The sequence below is a fragment of the Petaurus breviceps genome, unplaced genomic scaffold, assembly GCF_028583685.1.
Source record: "Petaurus breviceps papuanus isolate PSGF00001 unplaced genomic scaffold, PetGlider_PUasm1.0 37, whole genome shotgun sequence".
NCBI lineage: Eukaryota > Metazoa > Chordata > Mammalia > Diprotodontia > Petauridae > Petaurus > Petaurus breviceps.
The window spans coordinates 84,432,613-84,452,972 of NW_027186296.1; the positions used below are offsets into that span (position 1 = coordinate 84,432,613).

Consider the following 20,360-nt stretch of genomic DNA (forward strand, 5'->3'; position numbering starts at 1 on the left):
GTCACACAGCCAGAATGTCAGTCATTGCTTGGACCCAAGTCTTCCTGACTTTCAAAGCCAGTTCTCTATCTGTTTACCCTAAGTCAGCTTTCTAAGCCCTACACCAGCTAATCCAGGGAGGGAGAAGACTGTGTGTTAAAGCATTGAGTCAGAAATGCACCTGATGAGTTTAAGGACAACAGACCACTCTTACAGGTAAGAGAATTCGTGGGATCAGATGGACTCAACCATATCCAGGAGGATACAAATTATTTTGGTTTGAAAAACAAGCACTGTGCCCTATAATTTAAAATAACCAGGCATAATAAATCTTTAAGGGAGTTCTATTAATATTCCCTTCACCACCTCAGTCTTTGCCTCTTAAAGGTCTATCAGTTCCCTCTGGGCTTGACACACAGCAAGCATAATAGCCCCTTGAAGTGACCTAGTCATGAATCCAACATTAACTGAAGTCCTACAATGTATAAAGTTATGTGTTCAGCCCTGGGGGGGGGGGAGGTGCAAAGAGTGTTATCAAATATAAACGCCAGCCTCATGAATATTATAATCTTTAAGATTTTACAATTTGAGAAATTCTCCATTTCATCTTCAATTTTTAACCCTACTATTTTCTAGAAATAGAAATTCTACCCTAGGTTAAGCTAGAGAGAGACAGACAGAGACAGAGGAGAGAGAAATAGAGGAAAGAAGGAAGGAAGGAAGGAAGGAAGGAAGGAAGGAAGGAAGGAAGGAAGGAAGGAAGGAAGGAAGGAAGGAAGGAAGGAAGGAAGGAAGGAAGGAAGGAAGGAGGGAAGGAGGGAGGGAGGGAGGGAGGAAAAGACTGCAGAAGTCCTTGTTTTGCTATCCAGTGCCTTCCCTTTGTGTGATCAGTAAACTAAGCACATGGAACATGAGAACCAAGACCATTCTCTTGACTAGGGATTACAATCTAAAATTTTTTTTTTTGGAGGGGGGAAGGCAAGGCAGTTGGGGTTAAGTGACTTGCCCAGGGTCACACAGCTAGTGTCATGTCTGAGGCCACATTTGAACTCAGGTCCTCTTGACTCCAGGGCTGGTGCTCTATTCACTACACCACCTAGCTGCCCCTATTATCTAACTTTTTAAATATTTTCATCAGTTAAGTAAAACATCCATATGCCAAATTATTAGGCTGACAATCCCACTTTTCAAACCAACTCCTGCTACGAAATTCAAATGAATGGGGAAAGCTGAGGTTTGGAGAGTTCTTACTGAACTGGTGCTACATTGATTACTGATTGCATCCCTTCCTGTGGCTGCAGTTTTATTGATATTGAGGGAGCATGTTTTCCTTCGAAGGCACAAATCTCATTGACTTGGATCAGTATTATCTGATACTGGGCCTGAATTGTCTCAGATGAATTCAGTCTTTGGGGCATTTAAGGAGAGAACCCCATGTTGATCTCTCTTCTTGGGATCTCCCTGACTTGTCAATGTAATTTCATTGGAAGGATAAATTGAGGCTAAGAAACAAGCTCTCCACGCTTTGGACTTGTCCCATTTGCACCCAATGCCTTTCCTCTGACCAAATATTTTTTATCATTTTTATAAAACTGAGAAAGAACACCTCATATAAGCTATGCTTTTATCACCCAATCTTCCCTCTGAGCTCCTGCACATTACAGTTTTATTCTTGTCCTCAATCTTTATGGGGCCAACTTGCCCAGTTTATTTCTCTGAGCCTGAAATGCCAAGCTGACGTAGGCCTCTGGCAGGAAGTTCCCGACAGGCAGCAACACCTGAACACTTTTTGTTTTCTTGGCTTGATCCAATTAAATCAAACTTCACTCTGAAGGCTTCCTTGTGAAGTGACAGGTTTAATAGCCTGGTGGACAAATATTGGAGTTACCGTTACACTTGAGTTACAGTCTGTTTAAACTCAAAATCGGCTGCATCTCACTACTCCCAGATCCTGAAAGGAAAAGCTGAAAAAGATCACAGGCAATTGCTTGAGTCTCCAAGGAAAGGCTAAGGCTGCGGGTGAGGGGGACTGAAGGGAGTAACAAAAGAATAACACAATGAATACACTTCTAGCCATTCAAGCAGAAAATGGCTATAGGTCTGCAAAACCCGGACTTGAGAGAGCAATTTTGAAACAAGGCCATCTAACATTTGATCTTTGATGGATCAACAATTATAATGCTGCTGTAAGACCCATATCCTTTTCTTTCTCGGACTGGTTTCAAACATAATCTAGGCTTGAGATGGCTTATACTTCTTCCATGCTGCACAGGATGTTAAAGGGATTTGGTGATCTTTGGAAAAAGAAGCCAGGCTGACTAGTTTGGAGGGCACTTAATCCAAGTTAGGACCATGCTATCACGTGGTCAGTCATACTTTGTTGCCGTTTCTCTAGGTAGCTTGGACCCACACTACTCCTGCTCAGTAAATGGGGACCAATCAATAGTGTCTTTTAATAGTGATTCCCCTTCAAATGCTCCAGCTGCCCCAAGAGCTAAACTCTGCTAGGATTGCTTCAGTGAAGAGTCAAGATACTATGTCATCTAATAGGGACAACACATTAAATAAATGTGTTAAATGAATGGTGTTGGCCTGGTCAGAGCTTTCCTCCATGGTGTCTTCCTATCCAAGGGCTTGCCACAGAAGAAGGCCATACCAGAAAACAGTTTGTGTGAACTGGTAAGCAAATGGCACCATGGCAGGGAGGAGGGGAGAAGAGAATAGAAGACTACAGTCAGTCACAGTTTTGCTATTTTTTTTATTCATTGATCATAAATATATCTTCATGAGCATTGCAGTTATCACGAAAAACACGCTAGCACCTGGAACCTGGAACCGGATCCTGTCAAAGAGCAGTGATTGTTTCACGGTGACCGGCCAGCGTGCAGGGGCTTCCTGCGGGCAAACCCTGACCGTGTGTTTGGTTTTGAGGCACCTGTACTCACGGCGCAGCAATTTTACTCTTGGCTTATTCTCAACAATTTCTTACAAAAAAAAAAAAAGAACAAGTGTTTTTCCAAGGGGCTATCAAAGAAGATTTTCAGTTCTTCTTGGAGTCGGAGAAAAGGGAGCAGGGGCAACAAAGGGGAAGTCAAAAGGTATCAGGAATGTGCCATATTTATTTCATTCCCAAAAACAAACAAAAAAAATCAAGTGGCGTTAGTGTCGTAAGGAAATTGGGTTTGTTTCTCTGATGAGCCACTCCAGGGCTTCCTGTCGCCCCTGCTTCTGCAGTTCCTTCCCAATCACTTCCCTGCAGGTTTTATGATAATCGTTGAGCCAGTCACACTGCAAAAAAAAAAAAAAAGAACAGAGAAACTTATTCACTCCTATATCCAATGAATATACAACTTAGTACCTACTATGGGCAAAGGCCATATTTTGGGCACAAGGGATCAGAAGAGAGTCCCTGAGAAAAGGTAAGCCCACCACAAAAGGAAGGAGCTAAAATGTTAGCAAAGTGGAGAAGGTAATGAATTCAGGTACCTGAGGAGAGAAGGCACTGGCTGAGGGCCATAATTCAGAGGAGCACAACAGCCTCCACACACAGAACCTGCCTTCAACAAGCACACAGTAATAATAATTGCCAACATTTATATAGAGCTTTAAGGTCGGCACTAAACCTGGAAACAAGAACATCCAAGTTCAAATCCATCCTCAAACACTTATTGTTGTGATGTCTTGACTTGTGCATGAATTGGATTTAAGTGAGGCAGGGTTACACAAAGTCATCAGCCTCACTGTTTCTTTCAGAGTCATCAAAGTCCAGTGGCAGGACCAAAGTCAAGAGAACTAGCAATGGCCCAGGATGCAGTGGATAACCTCAGATGCCTTTGATGTCTGACCAAGCTCTAAGTGCTCCACAATGCCTGCTTCAGCTGCCTTCATGGCCATTGAACAAAATTGTTCTCATCAGGCCATTCCACCAGGGGAAGTCTTTACATGTGTGAGGTAAACATCCCTCTAACTCACTGATGGGTTTGCCAGTTACCCTCAACCTGGTTTAGCCCACCTGCCAAGATCTTGCCTAGTATTCCCATCCTGCTTGCCAGTCCCTGTTTTATCAGGGTGTGGGGTCAATTTGAATTCTACAGCTTCTTAGAGCTGAGAGTATTGGAGGTGAGAGACCTAAGACACTTACTAGTTGTATGACCCTGGGCAAGTTACTTAACACATGCCTTGGTTTCCCCATTTGTAAAATAGGGATAAAAATAATTCCCACCTCGCAGGGTGGTATTGAAGATAAAATGAGATATTTTAAAGTGTTTTGTAAACCTTAAATCACTATATAATTACTAGCAATAATTCTTTCAATTTTACAGATGGGAAAACTGGGATTGAGAGTAGTTAAGTGACTTGCCATGAGTCACACAGTGAGTAAGTCTCTGAGGCAGGATTTGAGGGCCATACACATAAACAAGGAGAAGCAGGGCTTCCCCATCTGGTGTGCAGAAACTATCCTTCATAACTCTGCCCTCATAGAGCCATGAAGCACTTGGAGGGAGACAGGAAAATCCAGTCACACTGGAGCAGCTGCAAGGTCTGGTCAGTTCTGGGCTATCTCCCTCCAGTCTAATGGTGTCATTTCCTTGCTCTGTGAGGATCACCATCTCACCACCATTCTGAGACACACTACAGAGCTGTCCAATGACATAACATCCATTCCAACCGTGAGGATGATTGGTGGCAAGTTTCTGTAGCAGAGAGGACAAACTAGGTTCCCAAATCACACTTCCTAAGATCACTCTCTTTCTTCCCCCTGCTCCCCTAACAAAGCAAATGTGAAAAGGGTTGAAAGTCAGATAATCCGATGGAAAGGACAGACAGAATCAGCAAAGGCCCCAACACCACGTTTTCTACATGAGATCATATTTCATTCATGCAGGAAAGATATTAGAATGTTTTCTCCATCCCTTACTTCCCTCTTGAACTAAATGTCCTTGTTTTCCTCTCCAGGCTGCATTCAAGAATTTCTCTCCCACATCCCAGAAACTCCTTCATCTTGGACGTTCACTCCAGCCCTGGAATTCTCCCATTGGAAGGATGCTCTACCCCTCTGGCTCCTCCTAGAACTTCCACTGAAGAGGGTGCCTGGGCCAGCAACATCTTCATTGCTCTCTACCATGCCCCTGAAATGGTGCCCTTCATCCAGTCTCACTCCACCCCTCTTCTATTGACATGTCGTCTTCCTCATTAGGGTGCTAACTCTCCAAGGACAAGGACTTTCCTTCTTTCTGTTGTATGTGTATCCCTAGTGCTCAGGACAATGCCCAGCACATTTAGAAAGCATTTAATAAATGCTTGTTGACTGACTGCTCTCTAACCACAAAGCCCTAGATTAACTACAGTAAAGTAGACAGCTTTAACAGTATTCATAGACAAGCTTCTAGGCAAAGGCTCACCCTAGAGAAATCTCCTGGATATTAACTATTTTCTACTCTGCTTTACCCTCTGGGCTCTAAAATCTCTGGTCCTGTCTTACCTGCTCAGTTTTTTACCTGGCATTTGTCATGGCCTGCATGGGTCTTCATGTCCTGACGCCAGTTGGTTCTGCCCTCTGACTCTGCTCTGACCTTTCATTCCTACTTAACTCTTCTCAAGCTTCCCTTGAGGACACAGACTCTGCATCTGTTGACTCCTGTGACATCGGAGCCATCTGATCCTTCAAGTGTAGCTCCAGCTACTACTGGCACCTTGCCTAGTATTGCCATCCTGCTTGCCAGTGCCATGCTAAGATGACAAGGTACTTTGATACTTCTGGGCTTGACAAGTGAGAATCATGTTCCAGAATAGGAATGTCAAATTTGTCACCATGTGGGTATATACTCAGTACAATTACAACCACAACTACTAATAGCTTGTCTCCTCCTAAGCAGGAAAGCCTAACAGAGAGTCAGCAGCACAATAAAAGTCCTCAGTACTCCATTTTCTCTGTGTTTCATAAACCACAGGCAGCTGGCCCTACATATGGGGAAACTAATGAAGCCACAATGTTCATTTGCCAGTGGCCCAGCAGACAAAAAGGGAATCAGAGGTCCCGTGGGGACCACAGAGGTCATCTGGTCTGACCATCTCATTTTACAGGGGGAAACTAAGCCTGAAAAAGAAAAACAAAGATTTCCCAAAGCCACACAGTAGGTCTGCAATACAACTAGCAGGTCTTCAATTCTCAGCCATGTAGTTTTTTTTTTTACAATATTCTTTAAACTCTTGCCCCTGAATAACCTAAAATATTCTGATTTGGAAAATGAAGATTGGCTCCCTCTATTAAGAAATGGGAAAAAAAAAAAAGAGTGAGAAAGTATCCCCACCAGCAAGTCCCAATGCCCTCAATCTTACCTCTTTTTGTGTCAGTAAGTCCACATCTATCATCTTGGTCTGTATCGGAACCAATGTCAGGGGATCAAAGGTCAAGCTTCCTCGGTTATTGAAGTTATACTGTGGGAGGAAGGAAGGAAGGAAACAAGAACTTTTAATCCCTTAAACCAGAGTGCCACTATCATGATGTATTTTCTGGGAAACAACATCATGAGAATGCCTCAGCAGGCTCAGCTCAGATTAGAAGTGACCAAGAAGAAATGTGTAGTAAGCCAATTCCCATTTTTAGTGAGGATAATAGTAATAGCTGATACTTATTTAAGTTTTCAGGTTTGCAAAGTACTTTTATATGAATAATTTCATTTGATCCTCACAACTACCTGGTACAACAGGTGCTATTATTGTCCCCATTTTACAGGTGAGGAATCCAAGACTGAGAGAAGATTTAGGTGGCTTGCCCAGGGTCACATAGCCACAGCTCGTGACTGTCTAACTTGGGATTGCAAACAAGGTCTTCCTAATTACAAGCAAAGCATCTGAAGAGGCTTGTTGATTGATTGATCTCTACCCACAAAGCCCTAGACTAACTATAGTAAATATACAAGTTTCTAGGGAAAGGGTAACCCTGGTTTTGTGCCCTACAGAAATCTGAACTAAACAATTTGGTCAATGTCTCATCTCTGGAGTTAGAGCACCTGGGTTCAAATCCTGCACCTGGTGCTTACTAACTACCAGTGAGTTTTCATACCAGTCACTCCACCTCCCTCAGCTGTAAAATGGGAGGTTTGGATTAAGGGGACTCTCAGGTACCCTTATGTCCCGGATCTAAGATCTTATGTTCTTCTTTGGAAATGAAGGACTAACAACTCATTTCATGATGAGAGATATTTTATAATAACAACACGGAACGATAAAGAATAGTGGAGAAGGATGAGAATAAGGAGACCATTCAGTGACCAACGTTATATTCAGCTTTGGTGCAGGAGGTCATAGCTAAGGTTAATTCTCCAAAAGGTTAATACTTAAACCAACGGCACTTTTACCTATAAAGCAAGTCTCCTAAATCAAAAGTATCCTTTTTCCTTGTTTGGCACCGTACAATGCCTGACATGGCAGGACCTTCAGGGACAGATGTACTTCACACAAACTTTCTGCTTTAGGGGTGAAAAACTCCTGATAAGCCTGGCCTCCAGGAACGAGGGATTGTAGACACCCATCCCTACAATGTGACATTTTCCAGAAGTATTATCAACCGCCTAAGAGTTAAGCAAGTCTTTGATTAAAGCCTCCTTAATATACATGAATCTCTCTATAACACAGGTACTTGGTATAAGACAAACTTCTACCTGTCCAGCTAGGCTCTGGTACAGGGACAGTATGAATAAACATATCTGCAGCTATGTGATAGCAAACTAAATAGAACCCTGATCATTATAGTCACACACAGTCATATGCCAGGCCTATATTCACACACTTTAGTTAGCAGAGTCTTGAGTTTCTAGAATTTTACAAAGAAGAATCTGAAGGATGTTCCAAAAGGCAACAAAATTCAGGGAAAAGAAAAAGTTCAATTACTAAGATGCTCCCAGTCCAAAACACAGAAAAAGCATGCCTTTTCTTCAGGGTTCTGACAGCATGGAAGGTTTTAGACTCTCAAGGAGCTGGGGGTGGAAGGGATCAGGAGAGGTTTACAAGCAAACTCACCTTGGTCTTTGTTGAAACCACTAGTACAACATTCTCAATTCGGATTCCAAAAGAGCCATCTTCATAATACCCAGGTTCTGTGGAGACACAAGATAATCAGCTGGTGCTAATCTACGGGATCAACAATCTCTTCCAGGACCCTGCCCCTAGGCAGAGTCTTTTCCAAGCATTTTGAGGTCCATTTGAAAAAACAGAAATCACAGTGGCATGCCCTATGGCTCAGTCATCTCTTCTAATAGCTGAGAAAATGACTAGAGTTCACCCTCCTTCCCCTCTCCCCAACTTCTTGACCTATCAACCCAGGTCACTTATAAACTGAACACTGGAGAAGAATAGGAAACTGCTCTTCTCCCTGCACTGGATCTTGAGTCAACCTATGCATACCATTAACATGGAGTGAAATCATGGGGAGAGAGTCATACACTACTTACCATCAGTAACGATCATGCCAGCCTCCAGCGGCTCATCAGAGAAAGTTTTGTAACTGATGCCACAAGGACCCTCATGAACATTCAGGAAGGAGCCCACACCATGACCTGTCCCATGCAGGTAATCCAGGCCAGAGTCCCATAAGGCAGAACGAGCAAAGGAATCAAGGAGGTGGCCTGAGGAATCAGAATGAATTCCTTTACTATGATAGTAGTATATTGCATAATAGTATAATAGTATAAATGCATAATAGCATGTCACCATTAAGAGGCAATGTGAGAGTAGAAAGAAAATTGGGCTTGTTCCACAGAGATCTAGGGTCTAGTCCAAGTCTATTCCCTTACTAGCTGTATGACAGGCCACTTTAACCCTTCTGAACCTCAATGTCTTCATCTGTCAAACAGAAAAAAATACTAGTGGCATAAATATGTCACTGGGGTTAAGGAAAGTGTTTTGTAAAGCTAAAGTAATTCATAAACCAAGGTTATCTGCAAATTAGTATAACATGGCAAACTTTACACTATGTATGAAACACAGGCTGCAATATAATTTTGGAATCTAATCTCCCACCCTCCAAAGTACTAATGCTCATGAAAGAAAATGGTATCTTGGGCAGCTACGTGGCACAGTGAATAGAGCACTGCCTCTGGAGTCAGGAGGACCTGAGTTCAAATATGGCCTCAGACACTTAACACTTACTAGCTGTGTGACCTTGGGCAAGTCACAACCCCAACTGCCTTGCCTTCCCCTCCAAAAAAGAAAATGGTACCTCTACCTATTGAAAGCCTGGCTGTCATTCAAGGTGCATCTCAACCTGTCTCAAAGCCAGGAACACCCTCCACCATAAAACTTTTCCTGATCCCCCTATTTCAAAATGATCAGACTTTCCATAATACTTTGATTTTTCTTGTTCACCTTTATATTAAATTGTGGCTGTCCTTATATTTCCTTACTAGATCAGAAGCTCCATGAATATAGGCATGAGGTCTTATTGACTTCCCAGAACCTAGTACGACTTAGTAGGAGCTTAATAAATGTTGTCATATAAATGAGAATGAAAAGGATGATTTACATGAGAAACTATAAAGGCAATGATGGTCCCAGAACAGATATTGAAGCAAACACTTCCCTCCCTGTATCAAAAGGGTTAGGGGCCTCCTATAATAATGGTGTTACACATTGTCATATGGTCTCTGTATCAGATATGTCAGCTTCTTTTTTTCCACTAAAATATTTTTAGACATTTCTCTCTGCCATAAGTTAAATAAGGTTTGGAGAAGGGGGATAGGAGATGAGATTGAGAAAGGGAGAGGCTAGAAATGAATGAGATAGTAAGACAAAATATCTCAATATAAAATGATTTTTTTAAAAATATTTGCTGCAATGTGGCTAATATGGAAATGGTTTGCATGACTACACATGTATAATCTATATCAAATTGCTTGCCTTCTCAAGGAAGGGGAAAGGGGAGGTAGAAAACTTGGAACTCAAAATCTTAAAAAACAAATGTTTTTTACATATAATTGAGAAAAATAAAATAAAACTGAATGAAAAAATATTTGCTGAATTGAATGTAGCACTTTAGAGTTGGTTGCAAAACAATAACACATGTTGGCAGTACTTAGCACTTTTTGATTTGCAAGTGCTTTCCTCTTCCCAAATCAGTGAACAAGGCTTTTCATCCCGTTTTCAGATGAGAAAACTAAGGTTTCCAGAAGGCACAGGCATGAACAGCTCTCATTAAGCCGTAATCTGAATCCAAGATCATTCCTTTTACAGAGATCTCATCTAATCCTCCCAACAATCCTAGAAGCAGGTGGTATCAGTCAGTCAAGGATTTATTAAGCACTAACTATGTTGCAGTCACTGTGCTAAGTCTGAATAACAATATAACACTCTCCTCTTATCAGACGAAGGAAATGGGGCCCATAAAGGTTAAGTGACTTGCTAAGCTTCCACAGCTATTCAGTGACAGTCAAGACTTGAACCCATTGGGAATTTAAACTCAAAATCCAGCACTCTTTGAATGAGACCACTCTGCCTCCTTCACATCACACAATAATACATGCACACAATATGAAAATAATCACAATACTATTTTGCTTTCCAATTTCTTTTCACCCAAAGCACTATTTAACTCAGCATGGTAGAGTGGAAAGAGTGAAGACTCTGGAAGGTTAAGTGATTTGCCCAAGGCAACATGGGTTTTCTTGAGTCTTCCCTTCCATGTTTATGGAATATATCTTCCAATTAAGAGAGCTCTTAAAACATGGTCCTGATCAGTAAAAGGACATCTCTCTCCATCTGAATTTAGAGAATCCAGTACTTGCTGGTTGTAAAAGGCTATTCATTAATCTGTGCTACAATCCCACAAAAAAGAAAAAGCCTTCAATGTCCATGCTAAATGGTAGGCACAATCACTTACCTTTGGTTCCAGTTGGGAAGATGGCGGCACTCACAGCTATGTGACCCTTGAGGACATACGTGAAGCATTCCTGCAAAACAGAAATTCTAGTGAGCAATGGGAGCCCAGGGCATTACCTATAGGCAGGGATGAGGAGAAAGAGCAAGCTCCTTCCTGTCCTGTGGGTCTGGACACTTAGATATCATGCAGAAAACCACGGGGAAAAGGAAAAAGGGGAGACCTAGGTCATTAAAGTGATTTTCCAGAATCCCTTTAAAAAATGAACTTATAAGAGAAACACTCCAGGGAGACAACAACAAGAACCACACTTAACAGGTACGTTATTACACCAATACTCTGAGATAGGGAGGACACATATGATGAACTCATTCTATCAGATCAACCAGATCGATTAGATCGTAGATTTTTGCCCCCTTTTATAGCTGAGGAGAAATGACTTGCAAGAGCTACCAAGTGGTAAAACCAAGACTAGAAACCAGGTTGTCTCTTTAAAAAATTTTAATCATAACTTTTAATAATTACTTTGTTCCTGAATATATCTTATTTCCATCCCCTCCCCTACACTATCAACAGGGGTGGGGAACTGTGGCCTCAAGGCCACATGTGGCCCTCTAAGGCCTTAGGTACATCTTTTAATTGAGCTCAAGTTTTACAAAACAAATCTTTTTATTAAGGGGATGTGTTCTGTGAAGTTTGGATTCAGTCAAAGAGGAAAGTCAAAGGTCACCCAAGGACCTAGAAAGCCACATGTGACCTTGAGGCCAAAGATTCCCCACCCCTGAGTCCTACACCTTGTAATAAAGAATAAGAGGGGGGCGGCTAGGTGGCATAGTGAATAGAGCACCGGCCCTGGAATCAGGAGGATCTGAGTCCAAATCCGGCCTCAGACACTTGACACACTTACTAGCCGTGTGACTTTGGGCAAGTCACAACCCCAACTGCCCTCCTAAAAGGAAAAAAAAAGAATAAGAGGCAAGAAAAAACAGCCCAAATTATCAACCAAGTCTGGTAAATACATGAATCCCACCCACCTCTGCAAAGAAGGAGAAGTATCTTCTTATCTTTTCCCTGGGGCCAAGCTTGAACCCAAGTCTCCCCTTAGTTCAGTGATCTTTGCATGGCCTCCAAACAATGACACCTTACTTTAGAGAGCCACACCAAGAGCTCAGTGCTAAAACTGAGTTCTTTCCAGAGGGCCAGTTTTCAAAATGAAACAGTGAAAGTGGCTAGAGACAAGAGAAATCAACTTAGGAAGCGAGCTCAAATGAAATATTTCTAAAGCATCTAGTGCAGGGCCTGGCATACAACAAGTATTAATAGATGTTTGCTCCTCTGTATTTTGTGAACCCAGGTTCCAGCAGAATTCCACCCTACCTACTGACCTTGGTCTAGGAAAGTCGTCGCTTTTGTAAAGAACTATACACATGGTAACAGAAACACAACAGCGCCAGTATCTGGGATAAGACCTAACCAGGTAAGATGTAAATGAATTCTGGAGATTTTGAAATCAAACCTACTTGGCCAAAAAGAGATAAGAAGATGTGCTTTCCTCCTTTCTTTACAGTAGATAAGAGTACCATGAATATGAAATGGCACATATTCTCTTTTTTTATTCTTTTTTAATCTTTGTTATGAGGGGAAGGCTGGATGCGTAGGGGAGAAATATATTCAGAAATGAATGCAATGTAAAAGCAGAATGTATCATAAAAATAAAATAAAATTTTACAAAGAAAAGTCGGAAAATTTCAAGACTCAATAAAAAAAAAAATCAACCCTCAGGAGACAAGAGTCCATCACTAGAAAGAACCATTGTCCTCAGTGATTCAACATGTCAAGACTACCAGGCAGAAACAAAGTAGTCTTTGTCACCTTGACCTTAAGAAAGAACCTTTAAAATCTCTGCAAACATTCTGGGCTTTAATAATCAATCAAACGACCTCATAAAGCTGGTAATCCTGGCTCCATGGTAACGAGCTATTTCACTGACCTACATATAATTTTACTGATTTCCAGAATCTCTTTCATAAAAGTGATGATCCTTGTTAAAAAAAAAATCAGAAGAAGCTTTCAAATTCTTTATCACTATATCCTGGAAGGCCTTACCTTTTCATACGCTGATGGGGTCCCAAAGTGCATAGTCCGTGTCACATCCGTTGTTCCATCCCTTTCCAAAAGGAAGGACAAAAACAAGTTGAAAATCAATCCCAGCATTTGTTGAAAAGGAAGAGGAAGTTCACTCTATCTACAAATGTACCCGAAGTGGGAATGTGCTCAGGCAGCATCCTGAAACAGCACTCTTGGCCCAGGATAAATCAACTATTTGGTAGGAGATGCCTCTAATGAGAGAGAAGCTTGCATCCTGTAGCAGGCAGAATGCAAATATCCCAGCTGGGACTGCCCAAGGTGAATAGGGACTGGAGGTTCAATGCCTCAAACTAAAACATGGAGGTATGCATAAAGGAGAGACCCTGGGTGCCTGAAAGCACTGTCATTCAGAGAACAAAAAATCAGAGATAAAAGGGACTTGGGAGATATCACTTGGTCCAGCTTCAACTCAACTCATAAATGAGGACAACTGAGACCCAGAGAGAAGAAAAATAATTTGCCTAAAGCCACACATTCAGTTAGCAGCAATCCTAAGATAAGAATCAAGGCCTCCTGTCTCCCTCTCCCCACCACACACAAGCCCCTCACATATTGTAATAGATAAAATACATGCTTTATGTGCTGAGAGAACCTATTACCTATGCCATTACCTGTGCCAACCCCACACCTTCAATCATAGGATATTATTACTAATAGCTAGTCCATTAATTCAACTGGAAAATTGTATTTTCTAAGTTAACAGGATAAAAGGATGGTTTCTTAATTAAGTTTTCTATTATCATCAACCTCCATTTCATTTGGGAATGAGGCATTAAAAGTTACTGCTCTAGGGTGTGTCTCAAATCACCAGCAATTAGTCACACATACATATGCTCCTTAATTTATGCATATGCTCTCCCTCCCTCTCTCACATCCTCCCACATGAAAGCTGACTCAAATCTCAGCTAATTCTCTTCTAGGAGCCCAACATGGAGGTCAATTGTGTATATAACAAGTGACAAGATTGAACCATTCAGAGCTTCACAAGTATGCCTCCTCATTTCTTGAGGGCTCCAAGTCAGCTGTTACCCATTATTTATGGCCTGGGCCAAAGAAGTTTCAAATAATTCCTAGAAGCGTGGTTGTTTATGAACATCAAATAGCTTCTTGCTGGTGACTAATATTCCTACCAAACTCTCCTCTGTGGGAATGGAAACACAACTGGGACATTTCAAGGGAAAGGGATAAGTCATGGAAGGGTCTACCACTGGGAGGAAATACAAAATGGAGAAAGAGCTTTCAGCTGGAGTTAAGTAACTGGGTTATAAATTCCCCTGGTATTGACAGACTCAAATTTTCCAAGTTACTTACTTATACTGGGCTCCTGAGTCTATAAGGTATACTTCATTCAGGGATAACGTTCTATTCGTCTCTGGGACTGGCCTAAGAAAGTAAATAAAAGTTAATTATTCCAGCTATTCTTATCCTATCAACTGGAGAATCAAACCTCTCCCCAACTAGACTTCAGTCATCCCAACATGAGAGACCATGTAATATACATCTTTAGATCACCCTCGGGGGCGGATAAATTTCTGGGCAACATTCTATGTGCTCAAATATTTAGTGATTGGAACTGAAATGTGTTAAAAGAGGTCCCAAAAGTCTTATTCCATAAGTTGTACTTGCTTTTTGCCTTCACCAATCAAGAAAAATTCTAGATTTCTTGGTATAACTCCATGTAGAAGTCAACCAGCTTTGCCCTTTCACATTATCTGGCTAGATAAGGATGGTTTCTAGTGGGTCCATCACCAGAGGGACCCATTGTTCTTAGAGATCTTTATCTTCTATTTAGCACAGCATTATCACACACACACCCCCATTCTCAGTCCTCAACACTTAACACATTTTTCTTTCCAAGATCATGATGCAAGCACTATTTATTTTTTCCAGGTCTAAAAAAGTGTGTGTGTTCTCTGTGTTTCTGCTAGTAAACAGTGGGATTATAGAACACATTCATAACGTGGAACTAAGATATGAAAAAAAAGCTATCAGCATCCAAGTTATTTCAATGTCATTGACACATTAGTAACATCACTAAAGTCTGAAATCATGAAAAATCCTAAAGTCACTGTAATAGTCCATTACAACTGAACACAATTTTCAGGTCATGTCTGCTAGGAAAATTCACAATCTGAGTTGAACTTGGAAAAGAAACCGACACAATTTTTAAAGGTTGTTTGTATGGTTTAAAGGTTGAGGTTTGTCTTGGTTTTGTCTTGGGTTTTGTTTTGTTTTTTTGAGGGGAGGATGGGGAGAGGGTAATTTAACTCTTTACAGTTCATATCCCCTAAACAGCATTCCAAAAAATATACCGATGCCTAAGTATGCAGCATATGCACTGAGGAAATACAATAGACCTGAAAATGCCATTCTCTCAGATAATGAACAAAACAACTGATGTGACATTACTCCCTTCTGCAGAGAGGTGGGAAAAACACTCAGACTACATATTCCCAATCCACTATACACTGACCTACAGGCAGCTAGGTGACTCAATGGATAGAGTACTGGGGCTGGAGTCAGGAATTCATGAGTTCAAATCCAACCTCACTTACTAACTTGTGTGACTCTGGGCAAGTCATTCAACCTCTGTTTGCTTTAATCCACTGGAGAAGGAAATGGCAAACTACTCCAGCATCTTTGCCAAGAAAATCCCATGGATAGTGTGGATGTGCTTTAGTCCATGGGATCATGAAGAGTTGGACATTAATATGCTGTCAGAGAGAATCAGAGTGGGTTGGTTTTGCTTAATTAATGGTTTTTCATTACAAAGGAAGGATCATTTCTGCAACTGAGGTGGGTGAGGAGGCAGGGAAAGGAATAAACATTTATTAAGCACCTACTATGTGCCAGGAATTGTGCTAAGCTCTTTTACAAATATCACCTCACAATAATGAGGAATGTTTATATAATAATTAATGGATGAAATTAATTAATAATTAATCTTATTGCAATTATGGGATGGCTATCCAGATATGGCTATAAAATTTTTTTAAAAAGTCATAAAAATAGAAAAGAAAGAGAAAGAGAATGCCCTGGGGCTGACTGACTCCTACTGACAATCCTGGAACTGAGGTCCCCATTTCCAAGATGGCCTTTTCTTCCTCAGACCTTGGAACAGCTTATTCTGGTCTAACTTGTATTATCATTATCTGTATATGCATCTTATCACCCCCAATAAGACTGTAGGTTCCTTAAGAGAAGGAATTGTGTCTAACTCATCTCTACACCACTAACACCCTAAGGGTTAGGACCATAGTAGGTACTTAATAAATAATTGCTAAACTCAATTAATAAAGGTGTATTAAATTAAATCAAATTTGTATACAAGAGAAGATCCTTTGAAATTAATGGGTTTTGAATGCAGTTCTCTGATTTCAGAGGCTTCCAATGCCCTTCCCATGCTACTATTTATGTCCAGGGACTACAAGAAGCAGGCTAAAAGGCAATGTCTTCTAAAGAGCCTTCCCTCCCCACTAAATGGGATAGGCCCAAGAAAGGAATAATGTATTTCCCCTAATCTAATACCCCGGATGAAATTCTAGCATGGGTGCTAACAGCCTCTCACAAAGTAACTTTTCTCCCCTGATCAGATTCCGCTATGGAAGCAGCAACAAGGCCACTGGTAGGCTCCTCCATATCCCTTACGAGTAGTGAATGATGGCGCCATTGGGTCCGGTACTGGAAATCGTTGGAAAACTGAGGTCCACAAAGTCAGCCTGCTGCCTGAAACAGAAAAATTCTGTCAGTCTCAGCTGGCACTAACCAGACACCTAGATGTCTCTCAGGAACTGACTGCTTTTTAACCCATCTCCTTGCTTATGCCCCAAACACAGTCTGCCAGTCTCTCAGTCTGCCTACCCTACAATCCAATAGGAGATCAGAAGATCCAAAAAGCACTGGAATTTCTCACCTACGAAATTCCTCTGCCTTGTCTGCTGCTGAGATCTCTGTCACAGTGCCTTTGGGAACCTGACAAGGAAGTAGAAAGTAAATCATCTGGAAAATTAAAACTTAATTTAATTACCTTGCACACATAGGAAGAAGGGCAAGCTAAAGGCTTAATTCATTCTAAAGTCTCAGATTGCAGATAGATACAGTTCTAAAAGATACAGAATATGCCCTCTCCAGTTGAATGTGTGCATGATTTTTAAAGCACCTAATTTAACTAAATTGCTTGAACTGAAATTCATCTCTGTATGATGGAAAAAAGCTCTGGACTGGGAGCCAGTAAACCTGGATTCTAATTCTTATTCAATGCAAACTAGCTAGTGAACACGAGTAAATCATTCCCCAAATTCTAGGTCTGTTTCATCTATAAAATTTAGGGATCAGACTACAGTTAAGTCCCAAGTAGTGAGAATAATGAATCCCCTGAAATGATTACATGTTTTTGAATTTCCTTATTCAAAGTTACAATTACGTAAAATATGATAACTGGTTCCAGCCCAATGGAAATATACAGCATAAATAATGCAGCCAGTTCAGAGGTTCATTATTCTCAAATTAAGGCCTAGCTATAAATCAGGGGGTTAACTAATTTTTGTGTCTTAGGCCTATTTGGAAGTCTGGTGAAGCCTATAAGTCTCTTCTCAGAATAATGTTGTTAAATGTATTTTTTTTAAATACATAGGATCACAAAGAAAATCAATTTATGTCAAAATAGTTATCCAAAAAAGATTTTTTTTTTTTAAGAAATTCAAGGATCTTAGGTCAAGAACTAAATTAAATTAGAATTAAATCACTAAGGTCTCACCCTTACCTGTTCCAATTTTAATCTTCACTAATGCATTTTTCTGAAGAATAAATAATACTAAACACTTCCAGTAAAGTCCTATCTTCATCGGGTAGAATGGTGACCCTGGGTTCTAGGTTATGTCAATAGAATACAAGCTCTTATAAGCCCTACCAACATGGTAAGGTTTCAAGTACGACCCAATAACCAACCACCATCTACAAATGAGCCTAGATAAATGTGGAGGTGTTCATCTTGAGAAAGTTAATAGTTCTTTTCCTGGTAACTCATGAAACAGTCTGCTAAGGGACAGCAAAAGTATGATCTGAATCAGAAGAGAGCATCTGTACACCAATAAAATCTCAGCTCCTAACAGTACTTATCCAAGCACATTCCTACAGGGATTTATGGTTTTCAAAGCACTTTCATGTATCCTGTTTCATTTAATTTTCAAAACAATCTTTCATGAGTCAGGGCAGGGATTATAATGTTCAAAAAGCAGTTAGGGAAAGAAGCTCAGAGAGTTCCGGGGGCTTGTCCAAGGTCACATAGCTAGTGAATGGGCAGAATCAGTCAGTCAGTAAGCACTAAGTGTTTACTTGGTACCAGGCACTATGCTAAGTGCTTGAGTTACAAAGAAAGGCAAAAACACAGTCCCTGTTCTCAAGGCGCTCACATGCTAACTTCCAGAACTCAAATTCAGGTCTTCTTGCTCCAAATCCAGAGCTCTTTCACAATTAGCAACCTGCAATCTTAACTACTACATAAAAGGACAGTCAAATTTAAAAGTAGACTGTAAACAAAAATGGCAACAAATCAACCTTCTGGGCTTCATTTTGAAAAATACATAGAAGGAAGGATTCTATAGGGGCAAACACAATGGAATTGTGAGCACTCCAGGGCAAGTCCTTACCAAGGAAAAATGACTGGCCAAGATAATATTTTCACACCTTACCTCTCCTCCCACATCCTCTTCTCTGAACCCCCTTAACAAAATATTCAAAATGGAAGCAATTTTTTTTTCATAATGTCCCATCACCAGGACCAATCCTAGAAAGTACAACAACCAAGCAGAGTTCTGCCTTGGAATTAAAACCCTGGTTTAAAGGGCAGGAAGAGAATTCCAGATACACAGATGTTAAATACAGATGCATCATAGGCTCTACAAAGATATGTTACAGGGGGAAAAAAAGAACTAACCTCTTTCTCCAGCCAGTTAAAGAGCTCACAGAGGGCAACAGCATCTTTGATCTATACAAAGAATGATAAAAGAGAGGTATAATGGATGTTGAGATTAGAAACAGAAAGAAAAGAAAGAGGAAATCCCAGCTTTGGGCAACTAATGGACCACAAAGGAAGTACTCTCCTCTGAAAACGTCTCAGCAGTACCACAAAACATATGCTTGAATATGCAGAACCCATCTTGTTTTTTTAGAGAAGGGAAGTAACAACAGTTCTGCAGGAAAGATATGACCAGAAAAGGGCCACTAGGACCCCAAGTCTCCCCTGCTTCCTAGCCATCTTTGCAACAAACAAGGCAAATAGAAAAAAAATTCATTCCACATACTGGACCAAGATGGACCGTGACAATAATAAAAGAGCAAGCAAGCCACAAACTGTCCCTAATAAGGCCTCACTGACTCAGGGCTCAGGGTCAACATAGAGACTGCTAAGCCCCTTGTGGGCCTGCAGACACATCCTAAACCTTTACTCACGTGAGCTCTCCTCATGCCTTCCGACTCTGTGGAATTCTTCACAGCCTTCGAGATGCATATTGGGGTATATGGCATGCAGCAGCGGTGTTCCTACAGCAGAAGGCACCATTTGATTAGAATCCATCAGGGTTATCTTTCTACTCACAGACAGAAAGGACATAAACAATGACCCCCAGGGAGCCCAGTAAAGCTCTGAAGAACCACTGTGGTAAAGAACCCCTTGCTAAGGAAAATAATTCTTGCCCTTTATAGTTACAATAGGCTATTACTCCAGCACTAATAAGAGACACTAGTCTTTTGTTCATAATACAAGTGAGTGACTAGTCTTTTGTTCATAACACAAAAATAAAGTAAAATAAAATGAGATGTCAACAAGGAAGCCTGAACCCCATTAAGGACGCTGTGGAAGCAATTCCTGTGCTGGGTAAGACGTCAAAGGAGATGATCTCTAAGGTTCCTTCCAATTCAATAAGGAAAACCAGAGAAAGAGGAAGCATAGTGGAGAACATTCAGGTAAACATCAGTGGCAAAATAAATAGATGTGATTTTCATCATCATAGTATGCTATAGAATAAGCAATGTGGCATAATGAATATAGAGTTAGCCTTAAAGCCAGGAAGATCTGGGTTCAAATCCTTTCTCTGACAGATAGTGGCTATAAGACATTGAGTGAATGACTTAATCTTTCAATGTTCAAAGTAATTCTCTAAGACTGGAAGTTGTAGTAAGTGGCTAAACTATATTAGTAGAAGTTGTTTCATCATTCAGAAGTTCCTGATACTAAAGACATCACAGGTACACACAGTCCCTAACCATATCCCTAATATACTACAGACCAAACAAGGAGACACCATGAGAAGTTTAAAGAAAGAAATCACAGGCCTAGCATAGGGGTATGGGAAGGTTACAA

At 40.8% G+C, this 20,360-nt stretch overlaps 1 protein-coding gene across 6 annotated transcripts in view; it reads right to left on the reverse strand.

Moving 5' to 3' along the window:
• Nucleotides 1-2,717: 2,717 nt before the first annotated feature.
• Nucleotides 2,718-20,360, reverse strand: part of XPNPEP1 (X-prolyl aminopeptidase 1) — a 63,925-nt gene continuing 46,282 nt past the window's right edge. For all 6 annotated transcript variants that reach the window (XM_069098918.1, XM_069098915.1, XM_069098917.1 and 3 more), the window contains 11 exons: nucleotides 19,451-19,540; nucleotides 18,936-18,986; nucleotides 16,914-16,972; nucleotides 16,649-16,726; nucleotides 14,312-14,383; nucleotides 12,959-13,019; nucleotides 10,856-10,925; nucleotides 8,433-8,606; nucleotides 8,002-8,078; nucleotides 6,319-6,417; nucleotides 2,718-3,267 (listed from right to left, as the gene is read on the reverse strand). In XM_069098918.1, the coding sequence (XP_068955019.1) occupies nucleotides 3,139-3,267; nucleotides 6,319-6,417; nucleotides 8,002-8,078; nucleotides 8,433-8,606; nucleotides 10,856-10,925; nucleotides 12,959-13,019; nucleotides 14,312-14,383; nucleotides 16,649-16,726; nucleotides 16,914-16,972; nucleotides 18,936-18,986; nucleotides 19,451-19,540 (960 nt within the window). In that variant the 3' untranslated portion in view covers nucleotides 2,718-3,138. The remainder of the gene's footprint in view (nucleotides 3,268-6,318; nucleotides 6,418-8,001; nucleotides 8,079-8,432; nucleotides 8,607-10,855; nucleotides 10,926-12,958; nucleotides 13,020-14,311; nucleotides 14,384-16,648; nucleotides 16,727-16,913; nucleotides 16,973-18,935; nucleotides 18,987-19,450; nucleotides 19,541-20,360) is intronic.